We start from the raw sequence: 25,647 nt of genomic DNA on the forward strand, positions 1-25,647 counted from the left end.
GACGTTAACTGCCTATTTACTTTACTGACATGTATCCAATGTGTTTTTACTACATGCCCCCTGAGGATCAAAAATACTCTACTCTACTCCGGAGAGAGGGACAGTGAGGGGGAGAGAGATAATTTTGTTGTGGATGGGTGTTTGTGTTATAATCACAGCAAAGAATGTTTGTATACTACATGTGAAGGCATGTAAGTGTGTGTGTGTGTGTGTGTGTGTGTGTGTGTGTGTGGCCCAGCTGCATCAGGATCTCACATTAGCTGGATGTTCTCGTTGTAGGCCAGGACCTGGGTGACGTCCCAGTCTCCAGACGTGATGGACTGCAGCGTGTCTGTGCTGGTGTTGGGCTGGAGAGGGAAGGAGGAAGAGATAGACACACTGAGTAAAGCAAGCATTAAGAACGCCTTCCTAATATGGAGTTGCACCCCGACCCTTTTTTCCCTCAGAACAGCCTCAATTCGGGACAATGGACTTTACAAGGTGTCGAAAGTGTTCCACAGGGATGCTGGCCCATGTGACCTCCAATGCTCGCCACAGTTGTGTCAAGTTGGCTGAATGTCCTTTGGGTGGTGAACCATTCTTAATACACACGGGAAACTGTTGAGCATGAAAAACCCAGCAGCGTTGCAGTTCTTGACACAAACCGGTGCGCCTGGCACCTACTACCATATCCCGTTCAAAGGCACTTACTGTACATTTTTGGTCTTGCCCATTCACCTTCTGAAGTGGTGTTGTCTATGCAATGCTGTACATTGCTGTAGGAAGCAATTGTAACGTATGGAAGCCCACATGCAGAACACAGAATAGAGAGTGTAGAAAGGGAGTGTACAGTACCTGTGTGATGGACATGGAGATGTGGAAGAATTTGCCCCTGCCTCCCTGTGGGATGGCTCTGGTGAAGAACAACTTCAGACCGTCTTTGGAGAACAGCGGCTCCTCATTCTAACAGTCATATGACAAATGTTTGGACATACCTACTCATCCTATTTTTTTTTTTACAATTTTCTACATTGTAGAATAATAGTGAAGACATATAAACTATGAAATAACACATATGAAGTCATGTAGTAACCAAAAAAGTGTTAAACAAATCTAAATATATTTTATATTCTTCAAAGTAGCCACCCTTTGCCTTGGCTGCAATCTGAGGTGCAGTTAATGAACTTATCCTCTGCAGCAGAGTTAACTCTGGGTCTTCCTTTCCTGTGGCGGTCCTCATGAGAGCCAGTTTCATGGTAGCGCTTGATGGTTTTTGCGACTGCGCTTGAAGAAACTTTCAAAGTTCTTGACATTTTCCGGATTGACTGACCTTCATGTCTTAAAGTAATGATGAACTGTCATTTCTCTTTACTTATTTGAGCTGTCATTGCCGTAATATGGACTTGGTCTTTTACTAAATAGGGCTATCTTCTTTATACCACCCTTACCTTGTCACAACACAACTGATTGGCTCAAACTCATTAAGAAGGAAAGAAATTCCACAAATTAACTTTTATTAAGGTACACCTGTTAATTGAAATGCATTCTAGATGACTACCTCATGAAGCTGGTTGAGAGAATGCCAAGAGTGTGCAAAGCTGTCATCAAGGCAAAGGGTGGCTACTTTGAAGAATCCTTTGGCCATATACTACACCGTGCCCCGTGCCTTATTGCTTAATTATAACATATCTAGAAATGATGGATTGACATTCCACTCTGAAGTACTATAAAAAAGACAGATTAACAGCCCTAAAAATAAATGATTTGTACTTGAATCATGTTGATGTTTCTTTCTTACCTGTCTGTGTAGCCAACTTTCACTTTCATCCTCATGTTTCTAAAACATACATAATTTGAAAGAAAAGTCAATCATACGTTTAAGAAAAGCTAACAAAGTAGGCTGAAAAACAGCTGTGTTTGTAGCTAAAGATGATGCACACACACACACCTTCGTGCAGACGCCGGTGGTGGCCTGACACAACGTCAGCATGGATATGTTCTGGGCTCTGTTTAACCAATTCACTGCCAGTTTGGTGGTAGTCGCCCATTTCACCATGGTGACATAGTATTCTCTGTAACACAAACAGAAATAAGAGTGTTTATTAATGTATATTCAACATCTAGGATAAAGGACTAGGAACATTCTACTGACATATTGCATGTTTTCACCCCTTTAAAATCCACAAGGATATATAGCCATGCTATATATACTATATATAGTAGGCCTATGTGCTATTAGAATTTGAGTAGTATTGTATTTGGAGGTTAGGTTAGTAAGGGTAGTGTGGTTGTAAATGGAGGCTAGATTAGTAAGGGTAGTGTGGTTGTATTTGGAGGTTAGATTAGTAAGGGTAGTGTGGTTGTGTACGGAGGTTAGATTAGTAAGGGTAGTGTGGTTGTAAATGGAGGTTAGATTAGTAAGGGTAGTGTAGTTGTATTTGGAGGTTAGATTAGTAAGGGTAGTGTGGTTGTGTATGGAGGTTAGATTAGTAAGGGTAGTGTGGTTGTACATGGAGGTTAGATTAGTAAGGGTAGTGTGGTTGTGTACGGAGGTTAGATTAGTAAGGGTAGTGTGGTTGTAAATGGAGGTTAGATTAGTAAGGGTAGTTGTATTTGGAGGTTAGTTGTAGGGTAGTGTGGTTGGACGGAGGTTAGATTAGTAAGGGTAGTGTAGTTGTATTTGGAGGTTAGATTAGTAAGGGTAGTGTGGTTGTAAATGGAGGTTAGATTAGTAAGGGTAGTGTGGTTGTGTACGGAGGTTGGATTAGTAAGGGTAGTGTGGTTGTACATGGAGGTTAGATTAGTAAGGGTAGTGTGGTTGTGTACGGAGGTTAGATTAGTAAGGGTAGTGTGGTTGTAAATGGAGGTTAGATTAGTAAGGGTAGTGTAGTTGTATTTGGAGGTTAGATTAGTAAGGGTAGTGTGGTTGTAAATGGAGGTTAGATTAGTAAGGGTAGTGTGGTTGTGTACGGAGGTTGGATTAGTAAGGGTAGTGTGGTTGTGTGGGGTGGTGTACCCCATCCTCGGGTCTTCAGGTCTCCTCATCTCGATGGTGTGCAGGGGCCCGTTCAGGTTGACCACATACAAAGAGATGACTGGATTTTCCTCCCCAGCCTGCACGGAGGACAGACAGCAGAGAGACACTATGATTGCAAATGCCATTATTAAAACAACTGTTCTTATTGGACATTTTAAGTGCATCTGCCTCATGAAGGACACGCCTGAAGACAGAACTAACTCCATGCTGGAGTAGTTTCCCATTTCCCAAGATTGGTTGTACTTTTTAAAAACTTTTTGTGTGTTTCATGACCTTTGAGCGGTGGTACAATTTACCGTGGTGTAGCGTTGTAGTAGAAAATGTTTTGTTGGTAATAGGTTAGTAATTATACTGTTCTAACCTTAGGGTAGTGATACTCCCTCCCAGTAGGGTAAGTAGTTCCTGTGAACATAGGGATCTCCATCCTGGGCACCATAGTGTCATTGATGGTGGCATATGCCAGCCGGGCACCATCCGGAGACCACCAATGGGCAATATGGGTCTGGAAGATCTCCTCTGGAAAAGGACAGGAGAGAAATATCCTTTAGTTTTCAGTAATAATAAAGGTGTTGAAACTCTAAGAGAAACCCATTATGTGTTTGAATAGAACTACATTACAATACCCAGTGCTGACGTGCGTCAGATACATCAGTCATGTTAAATACTGTGTCGTGGAAGGATCAGAATTTGTTGGTAACATTTGTAAACTGTTTAATATTCATCAAATGTGTGTAAGTTACTTCTCATCAGAATGGTATTTTTGTGTAATTCTGTGGTGAGGTTGCAGTTATCTGTTCTATGTCTATGTCAATTCTATGTGTTGTTAACAAAAGGCTAAGCATGAGAGCAAGCATATTGATTTAATTTCATTTGCGATTTTCATGAATAGTTAACGTTGCGTTATGGTAATGGGCTTGAGGCTGTAGTCATGAACCCGGATCCGGGTTGGCTCGACGCAAGAAGTTAACCTATAGCCTCACCCTCCTCTCCGTGAGTTTGTCCAGGAGTTTGTATTTAGAGTGGGTTGTATATAAATGACAATTTGATATATGCCTGTTGATATGGAGGATTTGGTTTATGGTTCTGGGGTTTGGGAAAGAAGACAAAGCTGAACGATGAATTATGTCTATGCTGTCTGAGATATGTGTGTCTTTGCTATTAAAAGGAACTCAGTTGCATTGTAAGGGGGCTCTCAGAGAATCCACTGGGAGACACTGGATTTATCTGAGAGTCACAGGATTGTGATAGAGCTCATCATATAATTAAAGATGGATTTTTATAACTAACTCTGACGTGTGTGTGTAGTTTGCTCCCATGATTTGGTAAATAGAGGATATTTCCACGACAACTGACACAAACATAATTTGCGATGCATAGTCGGTTTGGATCAATGCTGTCGTAAATTTCATAAAAATGCTGAAGTATGTTCTGGTCATAAATCAAAACACTGCTTTTAATCTCACAAGAGAGAAACATCGACCAACCACCGGAGAGCAACATCGACCAACCACTGGAGAGGAACATCGACCAACCACTCAAGAGAACCATACCAGAGAAGGGAACAGAAAAAGTAATTTCCCAGTCAGGTGCAACATTGTAGGGTGGTGTAAGCAAGGACATTTTGTGTGTGTGTGTGTGTGTGTGTGTGTGTGTGTGTGTGTGTGAGTGAGAGACCCCTTTTCTGATGCTGAGGTACACAGAAAGTGTCCTGTTGGAGCTTGGCTTACTTCATCAAAAACCTGTGACATCTTGTGGTCACTACAGAGCCTGTGTATGTGTTTGAAATTATTCAGGGTGATATGGATCATATGAAACACACTCACATCCCTGAGGGGACTCTATTGATAGGTAGTGCCAGGTGAAGATACACACACAGGCACGTCCACATGCACACATGCATAAAAACACTGTGTGTGTGTGTGTGTGTTTGAACCTGCCTTTGTTTCCATGAGCTGTTCCTTTGAGCTGTTCTATCTCCACAACTATGATTACCCAGGTGAGCAGTCTCTCACTCATCTATTCACCCTGGTTCACACACTCTCTGGACCTAAATGACTCACTGCCTAACACACACATTACTTATGCATGAGCGGCCTGTTACTGAGGCAGGTGGGCAATAGAAGCTACTGAATGTAATGTGACAGAATCAGGTGGGCCAAACTAATGAGACGGAGAGTCATATTTCTGTTCCAAGACAGAGCCCCACCTGTTAATCTAAAAAATATATATATTAAAAATGTGTGTCTTGCATGTTATTTTGGCATTAATACCTGTCACATATCAGTTTGCAAATCGATAAATGAATCATTGAGTTAATAAAGCCGCATACAAACATTGTCTTTTTTTTGCTTTCTTGAGTAAGTCAGCTCCAAAATGTAGGTGTTTCAGCCTAGCTCAGTTATTTCTGTGGTGGTTGGGGCAGCCAGTGGAAAAACGGAGTTGAGGGGTTGGTCATCTTTCCTAGTTGCGCCATGATTGGCTCGGTGTTCTGTCACTCATGGGGGCACTATGTCACCGCAAAATCTACGGGTATGGCTCAAAAATTCAAGACCCTTGGGTGATGTGTCATAGACTTACATTAGAAGTGCCCATCCAAGAAGGCTCAAGGTCATTGGCCACAGATAAAATGACACCAAATGTTGTTATATATACACCGTAGCTTTGATTGGACTGATCATGTCAACATCATACTTTCAAAATCTTAGCTTGCAAACTAGACAAGCAGTCATCGTCACGCATCAAGTTGGCAATTTCCTGGAAAATCCTTTTCAATCCTTGTCATATGAAGAGAAATTATAGATAAAACGTATCGGTGCTCATCGGCCATGAGAATGATGGAAGCCACTGTGTTCTTTGAAATCTTCAAAGCTACATAATTTTTTTGGTATCCTTCCCCAGATCTGTGCCTTGACACAATCTTGTCACCTCCCTGACCAAGGCCCTTCTTCCCCGATTGTTCAGTTTGGCCAGTCGGCCAGCTCGAGGAAGAGTCTTGGTGGTTCTAAACTTATTCCATTTAAGAATGATGGAGGCCATTGTGTTCTTGGGGATCTTCAATGCTACAAAATTGTTTTGGTACCCTCACCAGATCTGTGCCTCGATAAAATTCCTTCTCGGAGCTGTACGGACAATTCCTTTGACCTCATGGCTTGGTTTTTACTCTGACATGCCCTGTCAACTGTGTGACCTTGTATAGACAGGAGCGTGCCTTTCCAAATCATGTCCAATCATTTGAATTTACCATAGGTGGACTCCAATCAAGTTGTAGCAACATCTGAAGGATGAGAAATGGAAACAGGATGCACCTGAGCTCAATTTCGAGTCTCATAGCAAAGGGTCTGAATACTTATGGAAATAAGGTATTTCCGTTGTGCAAAAATGTGCAAACATTTCTACAAACCTATTTTCACTTTGTCATTATGGGTTATTGTGTGTAGATTGATGAGGGAAAAAATGTACTGTACTCTATCGGTCAAAAGTTTTAGAACACTTACTCATTCAAGGATTTTTCTTTATTTGTACTACTTTCTACATTGTAGAATAATAGTGAAGACATAACAACTATGAAATAACACATATGGAATCATGTAGGAACCAAAAAAGTGTTAAACCAATCAAAATGTATTTTATATTTGACGTTCTTCAAATAGCCACCCTTTGCCTTTATGACAGCTTTGCACACTCTTGGCATTCTCTCAATCCGCTTCATGAGGTAGTCAGCTGGAAACAAATGTAAGATTATTGGTTCCAAACGCTGTGTCTTTGTGAGACAAGGTATGGATGAACAAATGATCTCCGCATGTTATGTGTTATGGTGTGGGGGTGCTTTGATGGTGACACTGTCTGTGATTTATTTAGAATTCAAGGCACACTTAACCAGCATGGCTACCACACCATTCTGCAGCGATACGCCATCCCATCTGGTTTGCGCTTAGTTGGACTGTCATTTTTTCCCCAACAGGACAATGACCCAACACACCTCCAGGCTGTGTAAGGGCTATTTGACCAAGAAGGAGAGTGATGGTGTGCTGTATCAGATGACCTGTCCTCTACAATCCCCTGACCTCAACCAAATTGAGATGGTTTGGGATGAGTCAGACCACAGAGTTAAGAAAAAGCAGCCAACAAGTGCTCAGCATATGTGGGAACTCCTTCAAGACTGTTGGAAAAGCATTCCAGGTGAAGCTGGTTGAGAGAATGCCAAGAGTGTGCAAAGCTGTCATCAAGGCAAAGGGTGGCTATTTCAAGAATTTCAAATATAAAATACATTTTGATTGGTTTAACACTTTTTGGTTACTATGTCATTCCCTATGTGTTATTTCCTAGTTCTGATGTCTTCACTACTATTCTACAATGTAGAAAATAGTAAAAAATAAAGTCCTTGTACTATTTCTTTCTCAGAAAAGAGGCTTACACATTCAGCTGCAGCGCCGATAAACCACACTGCCGTAAACACAAAAAAACCACAAACAAATCAACAAACATAAGCTTCTCAGTGTGCGAAATGTGCAATCCCAGCCAAGACTCCATGGGGTATGCAGACACAGCTCGTATCAACAGTGTGTGTGACTATTATCGTGCCGTGCCAGACTTCTCTGGCTCTGTCCCTGGGCCACATCATATTTCAGGATGTTGTCTGCTGCTGGAGCAGTTAGTCTGACAGACAGGCCACATATGACAAATGTTCTACAATCACCTTGGGTGTTTTGTCTTTCTGACTCCCCTTACACAAGTGTCTCACACACTGTCAGTGTCCCACACGCACACTGTCAGTGTCCCACACACACACTGCCAGTGTCCCACACACACACTGTCAGTGTTCCACACACACACTGCCAGTGTTCCACAGACACACTGCCAGTGTTCCACACACACACTGTCAGTGTTCCACACACACACTGCCAGTGTTCCACACACACACTGCCAGTGTTCCACACACACACTGCCAGTGTTCCACACACACACTGTCAGGCATACAGTTTAAGGTGGAGGTTTACATACGCTTAGGTTGGAGTCATTACAACTTGTTTTTCAACCACTCCACAAATTTCTTGTTAACAAACTATAGTTTTGGCAAGTCGGTTACGACATCTACTTTGTGCATGACTGTAATGGGTGTGTGTCGGTGGCAGGGAAGTCAGGCGCAGGAAAACGAACTTGGTATAAACAGAGTCTTTTAATAAGTGCTCACACAACTCCAAAAACCAAAATACACAAAAAATAACATAAGTGGGTACAAAACCCGTCGCACACCGACACATGACTTGCACAAACATACAATAAAACAATCAAGTACAGAGTACGCCGGGGCACCCTTGATGTCCAGAGGGGGCGGAGGAACCTCCCGTAACTCAAACTCCTGGAGTGGGCCAGCCACCACCGGCCTGAGGAGAGACACATGGAATGAGGGGTTAATGTGGTAATCGGGGGGAAGCTGTAACCTGTAACATACCTCGTTCACTCTCCTCAGGACTTTAAATGGCCCCACAAACCGCGGACCCAGCTTCCGAGGCGGAGGGGCAGGGCAGGCGGAGGTGCAGGTCTCAGGTCGAGAGCCAGGCCCGGTCCCCCGGTGAGAATACCGGGGCCTCACTGCGGTGACGGCCTGCGCCCACTTTCTGGCGCAGTACGGTGCGCTGAAGTTGGACATGGGCAGCCTCCGCATGTTTCCTCCGCACGCCGGAACCAGTCGTCCACCGCAGGAGCCTCGGTCTGACTCTGATGCCAAGGAGCCAGAACTGGCTGTTACCCCAATACACACTGGAAGGGAGAAAGGTTAGTGGAGGAGTGGTGGAGCGAGTTCTGGGCCATCTCTGCCCAGGGCACGAACGCTGCCCACTCCCCAGGCCGGTCCTGGCAATAAGACCTCATAAACCTACCCACATCCTGAATAACTCTCTCCACCTGCACATTACTCTCGGGGTGAAAACCTGAGGTAAGGCTGACCGAGACCCCGAGACGTTCCATGAAAGCCCTCCAGACCCTCAACATGAACTGGAGACCCCGATCAGACACTATATCCTCAGGCACCCCGTAGTGCCGGGAGATGTGTATAAATAGAGCCTCCGCATCTGTAGGGCCGTAGGGAGACCGGGCAGCGGGAGGAGACGACAGGACTTAGAAAAATGATCCACAACTACAGGATCGTGGTGTTACCCTGTAAAGGAGGAAGATCAGTCAGGAAATCCACCGACAGGTGCGACCATGGCCGTTGTGGAACGGGTAAGGGTTGTAACTTACCTCTGGGCAGGTGTCTAGGAGCCTTACACTGGGCACACACAGAGCAGGAGGAAACATAAACCCTCACATCCTTAGCTAAAGTGGGCTACCAGTACTTCCCACTAAGACAGCGCACCGTCCGACCGATACCAGGATGACCAGAGAGTGACGTATGTGCCCGATAAATCAGCCGGTCGCGGACAGCAGACTGAACGTACAGACGCCCAGCCGGACACTGGAGGGGAGCGGGCTCTGTACGCAACGGCTGCTCAATGACTCCAGCACCCACACTAACGGTGCCACCAGGCAAGAGGCCTGGGGTATGTGAGTGGGATCCATGGGCCGCTCCTCTGTGTCATACAGCCGGGACAATGTGTCTGCCTTAACGTTCTGAGAGCCTGGTCGGTAGGAAAGGGTAAACACAAAATGGGTGAAAAACATGGCCCACCTTGCCTGGCGAAGGATCAGCCTCCTCGCTGCCCGGATGTACTCCAGATTGTGGTGGTCAGTCCAGATGAGAAAAGGGTGTTTAGCCCCCTCAAGCCAATGTCTCCATGCCTTCAAGGCCTTGACGACAGCCAACAGCTCCCGGTCCCCCACATCATAGTTTCGCTCCAACGGGCTGAGCTTCTTCGAAATGGAAGCACAGGGGTGGAGCTTAGGTGGTGTACCCGAGCGCTGAGAGAGCACCGCTCCTATCCCAGCTTCGGATGCATCCACCTCCACTATGAACGCCAACGAGGGATCCGGATGGGCCAACATGGGAGCCGAGGAAAACAGAGCCCTCAGGTGACTAAAAGCCCTGTCCGCCTCAGCTGACCACCTGACCCCCTTCAGTAGTGAGGTAATGGGAGTAGCCACCTGACCAAAACCCCAGATAAACCTCCGGTAGTAGTTGGCAAAGAACAGCTGCACCTCCTTTACCGTGGTGGGAGTCTGCCAATTACGCACGGCTGCAATGTGGTCACTCTCCATCTCCACCCCTGAAGTGGAAATGCGATAACCTAGGAAGGAGAAGAACTGTTGGAAGGACAGGCATTTCTCAGCCTTGACATACGGGTCATGCTCCAACAGGCGACCAAGCACTCTGCACACCAGGGACACATGGTCAGCGAGTGTAGCGGAGTATATCAAAATGTCATCAATATACACCACTACACCCTACCCGTGCAGATCCCTGAAAATCTTGTCTACAAAGGCTTGGAAGACTGATGGCGCATTCATCAACCCGTACGGCATGACGAGGTACTCATAGTGCCCAGAGCTGGTACTGAAAGCCATCTTCCACTCGTCTCCCTCTCGGCTACGCACCAGGTTGTAAGCGCTCCTTTAGTGAAGAAGCGCACCCTGTTTATTGACTCTATCGCTGTGGCTATGAGCGGTAGCGGGTAGCTATACCTCACAGTGATCTGATTCAGACCCTGATAGTCAATACACGGGCGCAGACCTCCCTCTGTCTTCTTCACAAAAAAGAAACTCGAGGAGGCGGGTGAAGTGGAGGACCGGATGTACCCCTGACGCAGGGATTCGGAGACATATGTTTCCATAGCCTCCGTCTCCTCCTGTGAGAGGGGATACATGTGACTCCTGGGAAGTGCAGCGTCTACCAGGAGATCTTTCGCACAATCGCACTGTCGATGAGGTGGTAATTGAGTCTTTTTGGAGAAGGCAAGAGCCAAATCGGCATATTCAGGGGGAATGCGCACGGTGGAGACCTGATCTGGACTTTCCACCGTAGTAGCACCAACGGAAACCCCTAAACACCTACCTGAGCACTCTCGCAACCACCCTGTGAGAGCCGTTTGTGGCCAAGAAACAGTGGGGTTATGACAAGCTAACCAGGGTAGGCCTAGCACCACGGGAAACGCAGGAGAGTCAATAAGGAAGAGACTATTCTCTCCATATGACCCCCCCGGCGTCACCATGCCCAATGGCGCGGTGACCTCCCTAATTAACCCTGACCCTAATGGTCGGCTATCTAAGGCGTGAAGGTATGAAGGGCACATCCACGGGAACATTAGAGATCCCTAAACTATAGGCTAAAGCACTATCAATAGAATTCCCAGCTGCACCTGAATCGACGAGCGCCTTACTCTGGGAATGCGGGGAAAATTCAGGGAACGTAACAGACAAAACATATGTACAACAGAGGGCTCTGGGTGAGTATGGTGCCGGCTCACCTGGGGTGACACCAGAGCGTCCTGCCCCTGCCTCGATTCCCAGAGGAACCAACCCGGCACTGACCGGCAGTGTGACCTCTGCGGCTACAGATGGTGCACAAGCGGGAACCCCCTCCGGTCTCCCTGCGCACCGCCCCTCCCAGCTCCATGGGTACTGGAGATGGGGTGCGGGAGGATGGAACCACCAGACCCCGATCTGAACGTCCGCGAGTAGCCAGCAGGTTGTCCAGCCGGATGGACAGGTCCACCAGCTGGTCAAGTGTGAGGGTGGTGTCTCTGCAGGCCAGCTCCTGACGGACATCGTTGAGCAGACTGCAACGATAATGGTCGATCAGGGCCCCGTTGTTCCATCCCGCGCTGGCAGCCAGGGTCTTAAACTCCAGAGCCAACTCCTGGGCGCTCCTCGTCTCCTGCCTCAGATGGTAGAGGCACTCACCCGCCACTCTACCCCTGGGCGGGTGGTCGAAGACTGCCCGGAAACGACGGGTAAACTCCTAAACTGGTCCAACGCCGTATCTCCTTCTCTCCACACGGCGTAGGCCCACTCCAGGGCTCTCCCGGTGAGGCATGAGAAGAGGACGGACACCCTCTCACGGTCCGATGGAGCTGGGTGGACCGTGGCCAGATAGAGATTTCATTGACGGAGTAACCCCTGACAGTTGGCAGCCCTCCCGTCATACTCCTGTGGCAAGGAGAGACGGATCCCACTGGGTTCAGGCGGGAAAGGGGCGCTCAGGGGAGACCCAGGTTGTGCTGGTGGAAGTTAATTGTCGGGACAACGCGGTTCATGGCGGCTCCAAGATGGTAAAGTAAAACTGCATGCTGCTGGACGCGCTCCTCCACCTCAATGGCTGGGGTACCCTCTCCTGCTGAATCCATAGTATTGGTCAGAGATTCTGTAATGGGTGTGTCGGTGGCAGGGACGTCAGGCGCAGGAAAATGAACTTGGTATAAACGGAGTCTTTTAATAAGTGCTCACACAACTCCAAAAATCTAAATATACAAAAAATAACATAAGTGGGTACAAAACCCGTCGCTCACCGACACATGACTAGCACAAACATACAATAAAACAATCTCCAACAAAACATGAGGGGAAACAGAGGGTTAAATACACAACATGTAATTGATGGGATTGGAACCAAGTGTGAAGGAAGACAAGACAAAACCAGTGAAAAATTGATCAATGACGGCTAGAAGGTCGGTGACGTCGACCGCCGAACACCGCCCGAACAAGGAGAGGGACCGACTTCGGTGGAAGCTTGGAAAATTCCAGGAAATTATGTTATGGCTTTGTAAGCTTCTGATAGGCTTATTGACATAATTTGAGTCAATTGGAGGTGTACCTGTGGATGTATTTCAAGGCCTGCCTTCAAACTCAGTGCTTGACATCATGGGGAAATCAAAAGAAATCAGCCAAGACCTCAGAATCTTTTTTGTAAACCTCCACAATTCTGGTTCATCCTTGGGAGTCATTTCCAAATGCCTGAAGGTACCACATTCATCTGAACAAACAATAGTATGCAAGTATAAACACCATGGGACCACGCAGTCGTCATACTGCTCAGGAAGGAGATGCGTTCTGTCTCCTAGAGATGAATGTACTTTGGTGCGAAAAGTGCAAATCAATTCCAGAACAACAGCAAAGAACCTTGTGAAGATGCTGGAGGAAAGAGGTACAAAAGTATCTGTATCCACAGTAAAACGAGTCCTATATCGACATAGCCTGAAAGGCCGCTCAGCAAGGAAGAAGCCAATGCTCCAAAACCGCCATAAAAAAAACAAGACTGCAGTTGCAACTGCACATGGGGACAAAGAACATATTTTTGGGAGAAATGTCCTCTGGTCTGATGAAACAAAAAAAGAACTGTTTGGCCATAATTACCAACTTTATGTTTGGAGATAAAAGGGGGAGGCTTGCAAGCCGAAGGACACCATCCCAACCGTGATGCACGGGTGTGGCAGCATCATGTAATTGGAGTGCTTTGCTGCAGGAGGGACTGGTGCACTTCACAAAATAGATGTCATCATGTGGCTGGAAAATTATGTGGATATATTGAAGCAACATCTCAAGACATCAGTCAGGAAGTTAAAGCTTGGTCGCAAATGGGTCTTCCAAATGGACAATGACCCCAATCATACTTCCAAAGTTGTGGCAAAATGGCTTAAGGACAACAAAGTCAAGCTATTGGAGTGGCCATCTCAAAGCCCTCACCTCAATCCTATAGAACATTTGTGTGCAGAACTGAAAAAGCGTGTGCGAGCAAGAAGACCTACAAAACCTGACTCAGTTACACCAGCTCTGTCAGGAGGAATGGGCCAAAATTCACCCAACTTATTGTGGGAATCTTGTGGAAGGCTACCAGAAACTTTTGACCCAAGTTAAACAATTTAAAGGCCATGCTACCGAATACTAATTGAGTGTATGTAAACTTCTGACCCATTGGGAATGTGATGAAATAAATAAAAGCTGAAATAAATAATTTTTTCTACTATTATTCTGACATTTCACATTCTTAAAATAAAGTGGTGATCCTAACGGACCTAAAACAGGGAATTTTTACTGGGATTACATTTCAGGAATTGTGAAAAACAGAGTTTAAATGTATTTGGCTAAGGTGTATGTAAACTTCCGACTTCAACTGTAGGTATAAACACAGACACGGGGCACACACAATGATAATCTCATCTAGAATGCAAGCGTGGAGTTTTCCTCCAGGGAGAGCTTTCCTCCAGGGAGAGCTTTCCTCTCTGTGTCTGACACTGTCACTGATCCTGCAGCCGTCTGGTCCAGATCTAAACAGATGTTACACAACCTGGGAAGGGCTTTCTCTCCCCTTCGCGGGTTATGTCACCACTAAACACACACACATTTGATGTGTTATTGCAGAATGAATACAGTCTGTCAGAGATCTGCATTGAGTGACATGATATGTGAAGCAGGTCTACATTGTGAGGCAGGTCAAGCTCAGGCTAAATTCCCTCCCGTCTCGTTGAAAGATTAATCTTCCTTCATAAATGATTAGTGTAAATTGCCAGGCCTTCAGCGCTTCACAAGTTTATTTCAGGGTTTAAATGGAGTTAGACTAATATAGCTGTTGGGAGTGCTCCTCTGTATCTTAAAATCTCATTCAAACTAATCTGGGGGTAGGAGTGGGTCATGAGTCAACAGTAAACACATACACAGATTACACACAGACTACATATACACTGACACACACCTACTACATACACACTGTAACACACACAGACTACATACAAATTGTGACACACACAGACTACATACACACTGTGACACACACCTACTACATACACACTGTGACACAAACCTACTACATACACACTGTAACACACACAGACTACATACACACTGTCACACACACAGACTACATTTATTTATTTATTTTATTTCACCTTTATTTAACCAGGTAGGCTAGTTGAGAACAAGTTCTCATTTGCAACTGCGACCTGGCCAAGATAAAGCATAGCAGTGTGAACAGACAACAACACAGAGTTACACATGGAGTAAACAATAAACAAGTCAATAACATAGTAGAGAAAAAAAAGAATCTATATACATTGTGTGCAAAAGGCATGAGGAGGTAGGCAATAAATAGGCCATAGGAGTGAATAATTACAATTTAGCAGATTAACACTGGAGTGATAAATGATCAGATGAACATGTGCAGGTAGAGATACTGATGTGCAAAAGAGCAGAAAAGTAAATAAAATAAAAACAGTGTGGGGATGAGGTAGTACATCGGTATATATCCCACCCAATTTACCTATGTACAGCTGCAGCGATCGGTTAGCTGCTCAGATAGCAGATGTTTAAAGTTGGTGAGCGAGATAAAAGTCTCCAACTTCAGAGATTTTAGCAATTCGTTCCAGTCGAGGTTTTGGCTTTAGGGATGATCAGTGAGATACTGCTGGAGCGCATGCTACGGGTGGGTGTTGCCATCGTGACCAGTGAACTGAGATAAGGCGGAGCTTTACCTAGCATAGAGTTGTAGATGACTTGGAGCCAGTGGGTCTGGCGACGAACATGTAGAAAGGCCAGCCGACTAGAGCACACAGGTCGCAGTGGTGAGTGGTACAAGGTGCTTTAGTAACAAAACGGATGGCACTGTGATAAACTGCATCGGGTTTGCTGAGTAGAGTATTGGGAGCTATTTTGTAGATGACATCGCCGAAGTCGAGGATCGGTAGGGTAGTCAGTTTTACTAGGGTAAGTTTTGCGGCGTGAGTGAAGGAGGCTTTGTTGCGAAATAGAAAGCCGACTCTAGATTTGATTTTGGATGGGAGATGTTTGATATGAGTCTGGAAGGAGAGTTTGCAGTCTAGCCAGACACCTAGGTACTTATAGATGGCCACATATTCTAGGTCGGAACCATCCAAGGTGGTGATGCTAGTCAGGCATGCAGGTGCAGGCAGCGAACGGTTGAAAAGCATGCATTTGGTTTTACTAGCGTTTAAGAGCAGTTGGAGGCCACGGAAGGAGTGTTGTATGGCATTGAAGCACGTTTGGAGGTTAGATAGCACAGTGTCCAAGGAAGGGCCAGAAGTATACAGAATGGTGTCGTCTGCGTAGAGGTGGATCAGGGAATCGCCCGCAGCAAGAGCAACATCATTGATATATACAGAGAAAAGAGTCGGCCCGAGAATTGAACCCTGTGGTACCCCCATAGAGACTGCCATAGGACCGGACAACATGCCCTCCGATTTGACAGACTGAACTCTGTCTGCAAAGTAGTTGGTGAACCAGGCAAGGCAGTCATTAGAAAAACCGAGGCTACTGAGTCTGCCAATAAGAATATGGTGATTGACAGAGTCGAAAGCCTTGGCCAGGTCGATGAAGACGGCTGCACAGTACTGTCTTTTATCGATAAACGGCCCGTAAACGGCTCGGAAACCGGATTGCACAGCGGAGAAGGTACGGTGGGATTCGAGATGGTCAGTTATCTGTTTGTTGACTTGGCTTTCGAAGACCTTAGATAGGCAGGGCAGGATGGATATAGGTCTGTAACAGTTTGGGTCCAGGGTGTCTCCCCCTTTGAAGAGGAGGAAGACCGTGGCAGCTTTCCAATCCTTGGGGATCTCAGATGATATGAAGGAGAGGTTGAACAGGCTGGTAATAGGGGTTGCGACAATGGTGGCGGACAGTTTCAGAAATAGAGGGTCCAGATTGTCAAGCCCAGCTGATTTGTATGGGTCCAGGTTTTGCAGCTCTTTCAGAACATCTGCTATCTGGATTTGGGTAAAGGAGAAGCTGGGGAGGCGTGGGCAGGTAGCTAAGGGGGGTGCGGAGCTGTTGGCCGAGGTTGGAGTAGCCAGGAGGAAGGCATGGCCAGCCGTTGAGAAATGCTTGTTGAAGTTTTCGATTATCACAGATTTATCGGTGGTGACCGTGTTACCTAGCCTCAGTGCAGTGGGCAGCTGGGAGGAGGTGCTCTTGTTCTCCATGGACTTTACAGTGTCCCGGAACTTTCTGGAGTTAGAGCTACATGATGCAAATTTCTGCTTGAAAAAGCTGGTCTCTTCTTTCCTGACTGACTGCGTGTATTGGTTCCTGACTTCCCTGAACAGTTGCATATCGCGGGGACTATTCGATGCTATTGCAGTCCGCCACAGGATGTTTTTGTGCTGGTCGAGGGCAGTCAGGTCTGGAGTGAACCAAGGGCTATATCTGTTCTTAGTTCTGCATGGGAGCTGAGGGGGGTCGGTAGCAGGCTGCAACAGTGAAAGACTTATTTCTGGAGAGATTAATTTTTAAAATTAGAAGTTCGAACTGTTTGGGCATAGACCTGGAAAGTATGACAGAACTTTGCAGGCTATCTCTGCAGTAGATTGCAACTCCTCCCCCTTTGGCAGTTCTATCTTGACGGAAAGTGTTATAGTTGGGTATGGAAATCTATGAATTTTTGGTGGCCTTCCTAAGCTAGGATTCAGACACTGTAGGGACATCAGAGTTGGCAGACTGTGCTAAAGCAGTGAGTAAAACAAACTTAGGGAGGAGTCTTCTGATGTTGACATATACGAAACCAAGGCATTTTCGATCACAGAAGTCAACAAATGAGGGTGCCTGGGGACATGCAGGGCCTGGGTTTACCTCCACATCACCCGAGGAACAGAGGAGGAGTAGGATGAGGGTGCGGCTAAAGGCTATCAAAACTGGTCGCCTAGAGCGTTGGGGACAAGGAATAAAAGTGTGTGTCACATACACATTGTGACACACACACATACTACATACACACTGTAACACACACATACTACAAACACACTGTAACACACATACTACATACACAGACTACACACATTAACACAAAGTTTGAGTGTAGAAGCAATATTTAGTGCAAGCAACCTCGCAGGCACACACACTTATATGCAGACACTTTTTAAATGCACGCCGCACACACATTTATATTTGTCATTGTAAAATCTTGGAATCTTGCTTGCTCAAGAGACTAGAGACTGTCACAGTCTGTCACAAGTAGGGAACTTTCAATTACCTGGGATTCCCAAAATCAGAAGGGAATAAGCAAGAAATCTGGAATCCTCAAACCAGGATTTCTGGAAAACCAGGGAATTTATTGAAAGTCCCACAGATTTTGCAACCCTAGTCACAAGAGACCTAGTTAGTAGAGACCCAAGTGCCAGTCCACCCATTGAGCACTACACGAGGCCCTAAATAAAAGACAGCAATTTCTATCCCTTCCTGACAGTTCTCCATCTCTCTCTTTCTCCGTGTTATTAAAAGAGAAGAAAAGAGAGAATAAAACACGAGGAACAGAAGAAGAGTTGAGAGGCAGGCTGGTCCTCAGGGGACGAGGCGGAGGCACTGAGGTGGACTCAGGTGAGCTTTGATCAGTCGAGTCAAAACAGACAAAACAACGTTGAGAAAACCTGACATCTGTATCAGAGTAGAGAACAGACGGTGAATATTAATTCTGCTGAATTAATGCTAATTAATGCTAATTCACTCATGTAGAACAGCAGTGGTGAAAACTCTGGGAAATTGGAGCAAATTGGCAGGTTTCCTGTTTTTAACGGCATTTTGGTATGATTCTAAATCACTTGTTCACTGCACCTCTGACTAGCCTAAATAATAACTCCATAATTTTTATTCAAGTGCCACATTCTTTGGGGTCGACAATGCAATGGGATAGACATCACCACCCAGAACACCAATAAGACAGTATTCACATCAGCCAATCTCACCTTCGTACAGCCAATCGCTGAGCCCATTGAAGATGACCCCCTCCTTGCCGGTGGAAACCAGACGGATCGATCGGCTCTCCACCGTCGAACGGTAGTAGATGTTGTTCTCAAAAATAAAAATCTAAGGGGAAAGAAAGAAAGAAATAAAGAAAGGAAGGATGTGGAATAAATAACCTATGATACAGGAAGATGTAACCTCTGCATTACTAAACTTGTTGACCTGTAGGTTGACAGAAGGATGCTTTAACCATGAGAAATATAGAGCCAATATGAGATAAAAAGTTTCTATCCATAGTGTAGATACTTTCCTATTCACTGCACAACTTGAATTGTAAAACATTTAGCAGTAGTGTTGGCTGACTGGTCGGCTCTGATTCTGCTACTGCCAGCTTGTTTACATCTCCGTAGTACTGTAGGTCTAAGTATTGATGGATAACTCTGGAACAGGAGAGAGAAAGAGGGAGAAAGCAGGAGAGAGAGGGAGAGAAAGAGAGACAACAGGAGAGAGAGCGAGGGAAACCGAGAGTTTTGTATGCAAAAGACTAAAGGTTGTGTGTGAGAAAACAAAAGACTAAAGGTTGTGTGTGAGAAAACAAAAGACTAAAGGTTGTGCGTGAGAAAACAAAAGACTAAAGGTTGTGTGTGAGAAAACAAAAGACTAAAGGTTGTGTGTGAGAAAACAAAAGACTAAAGGTTGTGTGTGAGAAAACAAAAGACTAAAGGTTGTGTGTGAGAAAACAAAAGACTAAAGGTTGTGTGTGAGAAAACAAAAGACTAAAGGTTGTGTGTGAGAAAACAAAAGACTAAAGGTTGTGTGTGAGAAAACAAAAGACTAAAGGTTGTGTGTGAGAAAACAAAAGACTAAAGGTTGTGTGTGAGAAAACAAAAGACTAAAGGTTGTGTGTGAGAAAACAAAATACTAAAGGTTGTGTGTGAGAAAACAAAATACTAAAGGTTGTGTGTGAGAAAACAAAATACTAAAGGTTGTGTGTGAGAAAACAAAAGACTAAAGGTTGTGTGAGAAAACAAAAGACTAAAGGTTGTGTGTGGGAAAACAAAGGTGAACGAGAATACAGAGAGAACGTAATGAATAATGAATCCCTTCCTCAACACAGTGGACACCAATATTGTATATCAATATAAATCCTAATTGCAGATTAATCCTTTAATGGTGTACAGCATTGCCGTCCTCTCTGTCCACTGTTGGGAGAAGTGTTGACTACCTGCTGGGCAGTTCATGGTCAGCTCCATCCTTCCTAATTAAAACTTCTGTTGCTCGTGTGGCAAGGTAGGCCAGGGGGGACCCCGGTGTGTTTGAGTTCTCCTCGATGCAGACTGACTGAGGCCCAGTTTAACAACTGGATCTAGGCCAGTGCAGAGAGTCACACAGTGAGCTTGGCCCACTTCTGAAGGAGGTACTAACCAAGCTACCTCCTATATGCTATTCACACACAGAGTCTGGGGAGATGTGAGGTCATATTGTGGGCAGGCTGACAACAGCAGGAGAGAAAGATGTACCATGTCAGACCCTCTAGAGAGAAAGGGAGGGAGAGGAAGATAGAGAGAGCAAGCAAAGCTCAGCGTCTCAGTGAAGGATCCGTCTCCGATTTAAAAGAAGAGGAGAAAAACACCTTTAATGAGGACCACTTATTAAATCAAATCAAATGTTATTGTTCACATACACATATTTAGTAGATGTTATTGCAGGTGTAGCGAAATACTTGTGTTCCTAGCTCCAACAGTGCAGTAATATATATAATTCACAGCAATATACACACATCTAAAAGTAAAAGAATGGAATTAAGAAATATATAAATATTAGGATGAGCAATTGACTAAAATACAGTACAATAGAATACAGTATAAATTAGTATGAAATTAGTAAAGCAGTATGTAAACATGATTAAAGTTACTGCTAAAGATGGAGTTAAATGAACAGTGTTCATCCACAGACACAGACTCAGACACAGCTGCCCGTCCTCCCCTCTGGTGCATCAAAGGACACTGTGTATTTAACCTAATTCCACCGCTTTCAACATGGGAAAAGACAGCTGTGCGTGTGTGTGTGTGTGCACATGTGTGTGTGTGTTTAAAGAGCAGATCAAGAGGCCAGTGTAGGACTAAGCTGTCAGCTGGCTTGAGAAATGTGACAACAGATGGACTGATGTTAGTGTGTGTGGATGTGTGTGAGTGTGTGTGCATGCATGCAAGTATATGTGAACTCACATTGGCAGACACCTTCCTCTCCCACCTAATCATTTTATTGTTGACAACAAGTATCATAGCCCAAACGGCAAGAATCTGTTGCTGGGAGAAAAGCTCCTTTAAACGAAAGTGACTGTTGGAATCAGGGCTGTTTAATGAGTAATGATAGGAGAGACTGTGTGATATCAATCAATTGACTTTGCCAATTAATCCACTGGGGAGATTACAGGTAATTAATTGCATTGTGCCAGAGGATAGTCTGCTCTGAGTACTAGTAGACTAATGCTTATTAATGTTCTTTCTAAGGCTAGACTGCCTGGTAGCTTGTGATAGTTTAACATAAATAGCTATAGGAAAGGTCACAGCTAGGGTTGCAAAGGGACGGTATATTACCGGAAACTTTCTAAGTTTACCAATAAACTACCAGAATTTTGGTATCTTTCAAGGATTGTATCTCAAGACATCTAGTGGCCCTTTTGGGTACTTCAGATTATCACAGGCGTGTGGCTTCTGTGTGGCCTTGCCACATCATATATAAAATAATAATTAAATAAGATGACTTTCAAATGAAACAGAATGACAAAGCTATACAACATTATCTTAAATATAAACCATCAACTTAGTGAATACCAGTGTTTAATATGAGGGTTTCTGAATTAAATATTCTTCATATGTATTTAACATGTCAGTTGTGAAAACATTTGATAGTTCAAAGATTTGCAGAGTGAATAAAAAATGATGCATTTGTTGATTAGATGCTTTTTCTTTATTAATTAGGCTGTTTTCTCTGGAACCATATAGTTTATCTACAATAAACCCATTGACAATATGGACACCAATATAGAAAATGAATACAGAATGGAATATAGATATATATTTTTTAAGTTATTCAAGTATATATTACCAATTTTACAATAGATTGCCATATATTTTCTGTTATTTACCAAAATACTGAAGATTCTGGTAACTATGGTAAATTACAATGGGCTTGCAACCCTAGTAATAGCTAATATGGAGATAAAGTCCATTCATATTGTACTATCCATTGAGAACCAGACACGGACACACACACACGATTCTGTCAAATAGCAGTGACATAGGGGTATGGAGTACGGATAAGACAGAGGGTGCTGCCGGGAGTTGTAGTTCTTACCAGCTGCTGGCCCCTGGGTCCCCAGCCTGCGTACTGCAGTTGGGCATTCCGTACCTCTGGAGGATTCAGGTTCCATGTCTCCCTGCAGCAGAGAGGCGAGACAACAATTTGAACACACATACACACACACATCCATACTACACACCGACACACACATTGAACTGCCCCTCAGTAAATGACAGAGCACCTTCTTAAAAAAATACTCTTAGTTGATCATCAACAAAACAAAGCCTAAAAAAAACACTCCACTGCACAAGTAGCCTTCGCTGCTCCTGCCCAGAAGTACCAGTGTTATACATCCCAGTCCAAAATGTTCAAGAACAGCTAGAAATACAGGTGCTTTATATACCACAGACACTTTTTGTGCCTTTAGAAGTGCTGTGAGCTGTAGGGCAGAGAATTAGAGGTGTCACAGGCCCTGTGTCTTTGTCTGGAGGTGAGGATGGATGAGGTCATCAAGGCCCCTGGCTTGCAGTTCTCCTTGTCTCCAGCGGGTGGCAGTGCAGAGACATGACTGACTAGGCTTCGGACAGGAGACAGGAGGGGAGGGGAAGCATTGGTTGGTTTCAGCCACTTACGGAGTCTCCAGGCTGCAGATGATGTAGAAGGCAGTGAAGGAGTGCTGGTACACCTGGAAGAAGAAGGGTTGGAGACTGTCATAAAGAAGAGTGATTGACTTGGCCATTAAAAACATGTTTTAGTAATTACCATCAGAATGGAAGTACATATGATGGGAGATTACATTGTATTCTACTCAGTAATTAGTCACGTTCAGTAAATTCTGAACCGCTTGAAATGGAAATTGGATTCCTCCCTGCCAGTTGCAATGTGGCTATCGGAAGTTAATAGTTGTATCCCTTTGGAGAAAATCAGTTACTGCTTGAGGAATAAGTTAAAGACATTTTACAGAATTTGGCAACATTTTATTGACTATATGGAGAATCTCCCCCCACATCTCATTGATTGAATCGCTATATAATCCTCACATAATGTTTCACACGTAATGTATAATATGTAGCCTACGGCAGGTGATCCAATGTCTCATTATTATTATTATTTTCTTATTGTATGTTTGTATATATAATTATAATTATTTTTATTTTTTTGTTACGCTCGTCTGTTACTGTTACTTTGTCCTATCGTTGTCTAATATCTTTTTACTTTTGTTTTGAATGTTCTTAATTGGAAAATGAGAAGAGTTGGGGGAGAGAGAGAGAGAAATTCTCTGTGAAGGGCAAGCAGCAGCATGATGTATGTGTGTGTGTGTGTGTGTGTGTGTGTGTGTGTGTGTGTGTGTGTGTGTGTGTGTGTGTGTGTGTGTGTGTGTGTGTGTGTGTGTGTGTGTGCCTGTGCAATGACAGCTGGGGGACGGAGCCGTCATCTACCAGGGCTCTGGAGGACGATTATGAAATAACAAATTCACTGTCTAACACACACACACACGCACACACACTCCATCCACCAGGGCCTCCCTGTTGTCTCAATGGGCTTCTATTCCCTGACATACTAATTATTTTTCAGACTGTGTCATGGATCTCACATTGCAGTAGTTAGCTACCTGAGCCATTACATAATGCAGTAACCGTTGTAGCAGAAAAACCTCCCATCTCATTCCCTTTCCTCCTATTCTCTCACTCTCTACTCTCCTGCTTGCCCAATTGCCTCCCTTTGTTTTCCCCATGCCCTGCACCCCTCCATTTTCCTCCTTATCCCTCTGTCCCGGCTGTGTTGTGAGGTTTGTTTGTGTTTTGGCCACTCTCTGAAGAGTACAGTTCCACTAAGCTGGTTTCTCTCTACGGTGGCTGAGAGGCAGTGGGGTACGACATGCCTCTACCCGGACACCATGATTACTTTTTCTCCCCCACCGTCTCGCCACATTTCCCTTCAAAGACCGATGACATATTTGCCTGTCATTCCGCTAATTCCAAAAACACCAAACAAATGAAAGAGCTCACCGGTGCCACGTTGTAGGCGAGCAGCACATGCTTCATGTCAGGAGACACTTCATACTTGCTGGCTTTGTACATTTCCTGAAAAGCACAGAGAGAGAGAGAGAGAGAGAGAGAGAGAGAGAGAGAGAGAGAGAGAGAGAGAGAGAGAGGAGAGAGGGAGAGAGAGAAATAATACAAAAAGATTACATTTAACCATGCGTAGTGTTTTTCATTAAGGTAATCCTAGAATGACTGCGTTTGACGGATTGCTCAGTGCAGGGCATGGGCGGGAGAGGCATTAATCTTCTTGAGGCTCTTTCTGATTTCAGAGAGACATAATGTTGTGTGTCGTCAACGTGGCCGTTTCAACACTGACCCCTGATCAAATGATGTGGTAATGATGGATTGTTTCACTACACTTTGGGTGCTGTGATATGCTGGAAATGTCTAATAATAAAACATTTAATAAATAACACTACGGAAAAAAAGAGATAGTTGTAGAGACTCACAAACTTTTTGTTGTGCACCAGTACCGTCCTCTCATACGTCTCCATGTTGAGCCTGACAACATCCCCCTCACGTGTGCGATACAGTAGCTCATTACCTGTTGAACAGAGATAGAGCAAAGACACAGAGCAAGAAATATTACTTCACAAAGGCTATCAAACTTTTCATAATGTCTGATAATAGTCCTATGTGCAATATCCTTGCAATCGTCTGTAATTTGGACACTTAATATCAGAGAGCAAAGTGTTTGGATGCAGAGTGGCCAGTTGGTGCATTTGCAGTGTATCTTGGATCCATACACTGACAGCTGGTCCCTGAGCTCTCTACATTGGTGTCAGAAGTGGGATTCTCTAAATTGGTGTCAGAAGTGGGATTCTCTGAATTGGTGTCAGAAGTGGGATTCTCTAAATTGGTGTCAGAAGTGGGATTCTCTAAATTGGTGTCAGAAGTGGGATTCTCTGAATTGGTGTCAGAAGTGGGATTCTCTACATTGGTGTCAGAAGTGGGATTCTCTAAATTGGTGTCAGAAGTGGGATTCTCTGAATTGGTGTCAGAAGTGGGATTCTCTAAATTGGTGTCAGAAGTGGGATTCTCTAAATTGGTGTCAGAAGTGGGATTCTCTGAATTGGTGTCAGAAGTGGGATTCTCTAAATTGGTGTCAGAAGTGGGATTCTCTGAATTGGTGTCAGAAGTGGGATTCTCTACATTGGTGTCAGAAGTGGGATTCTCTAAATTGGTGTCAGAAGTGGGATTCTCTAAATTGGTGTCAGAAGTGGGATTCTCTAAATTGGTGTCAGAAGTGGGATTCCCTACATTGATGTCAGATGATTCTCTACATTGGTGTCAGAAGTGGGATTGTCTACATTTGTGTCAGAAGTGGGATTTCCTACATTGGTGTCAGAAGTGAGATTCTCTACATTTCTGTCAGAAGTGAGATTCTCTACATTTCTGTCAGAAGTGAGATTCTCTACATTTCTGTCAGAAGTGGGATTCTCTACATTAGTGTCAGAAGTGGGATTCTCTACATTTGTGTTAAATATGGAATTTACAGTGGGAGGAATGCACTGGGGCTATAGAGGAATGTGCTGGGGCTATAGAGGAATGCGTTGGGGCTATAGAGGAATGTGCTGGGGCTATAGAGGAATGCACTGGGGCTATAGAGGAATGTGTTGGGGCTATAGAGGAATGCGCTGGGGCTATAGAGGAATGTACTGGGGC

General features: G+C 44.6%; 1 protein-coding gene across 6 annotated transcripts in view; it reads right to left on the reverse strand.

Annotated features, from left to right (window-relative positions):
• dpp6a (dipeptidyl-peptidase 6a) overlaps positions 1-25,647 on the reverse strand; it is a 352,637-nt gene that overhangs the window by 21,208 nt on the left and 305,782 nt on the right. For all 6 annotated transcript variants that reach the window (XM_052483753.1, XM_052483752.1, XM_052483756.1 and 3 more), the window contains 11 exons: positions 24,432-24,526; positions 23,947-24,021; positions 22,570-22,622; positions 21,992-22,073; positions 18,634-18,754; positions 3,378-3,532; positions 2,996-3,093; positions 1,928-2,051; positions 1,778-1,816; positions 835-942; positions 256-347 (listed from right to left, as the gene is read on the reverse strand). In XM_052483753.1, the coding sequence (XP_052339713.1) occupies positions 256-347; positions 835-942; positions 1,778-1,816; positions 1,928-2,051; positions 2,996-3,093; positions 3,378-3,532; positions 18,634-18,754; positions 21,992-22,073; positions 22,570-22,622; positions 23,947-24,021; positions 24,432-24,526 (1,042 nt within the window). The remainder of the gene's footprint in view (positions 1-255; positions 348-834; positions 943-1,777; positions 1,817-1,927; positions 2,052-2,995; positions 3,094-3,377; positions 3,533-18,633; positions 18,755-21,991; positions 22,074-22,569; positions 22,623-23,946; positions 24,022-24,431; positions 24,527-25,647) is intronic.

The sequence above is a fragment of the Oncorhynchus keta genome, chromosome 28, assembly GCF_023373465.1.
Source record: "Oncorhynchus keta strain PuntledgeMale-10-30-2019 chromosome 28, Oket_V2, whole genome shotgun sequence".
Lineage (NCBI taxonomy): Eukaryota > Metazoa > Chordata > Actinopteri > Salmoniformes > Salmonidae > Oncorhynchus > Oncorhynchus keta.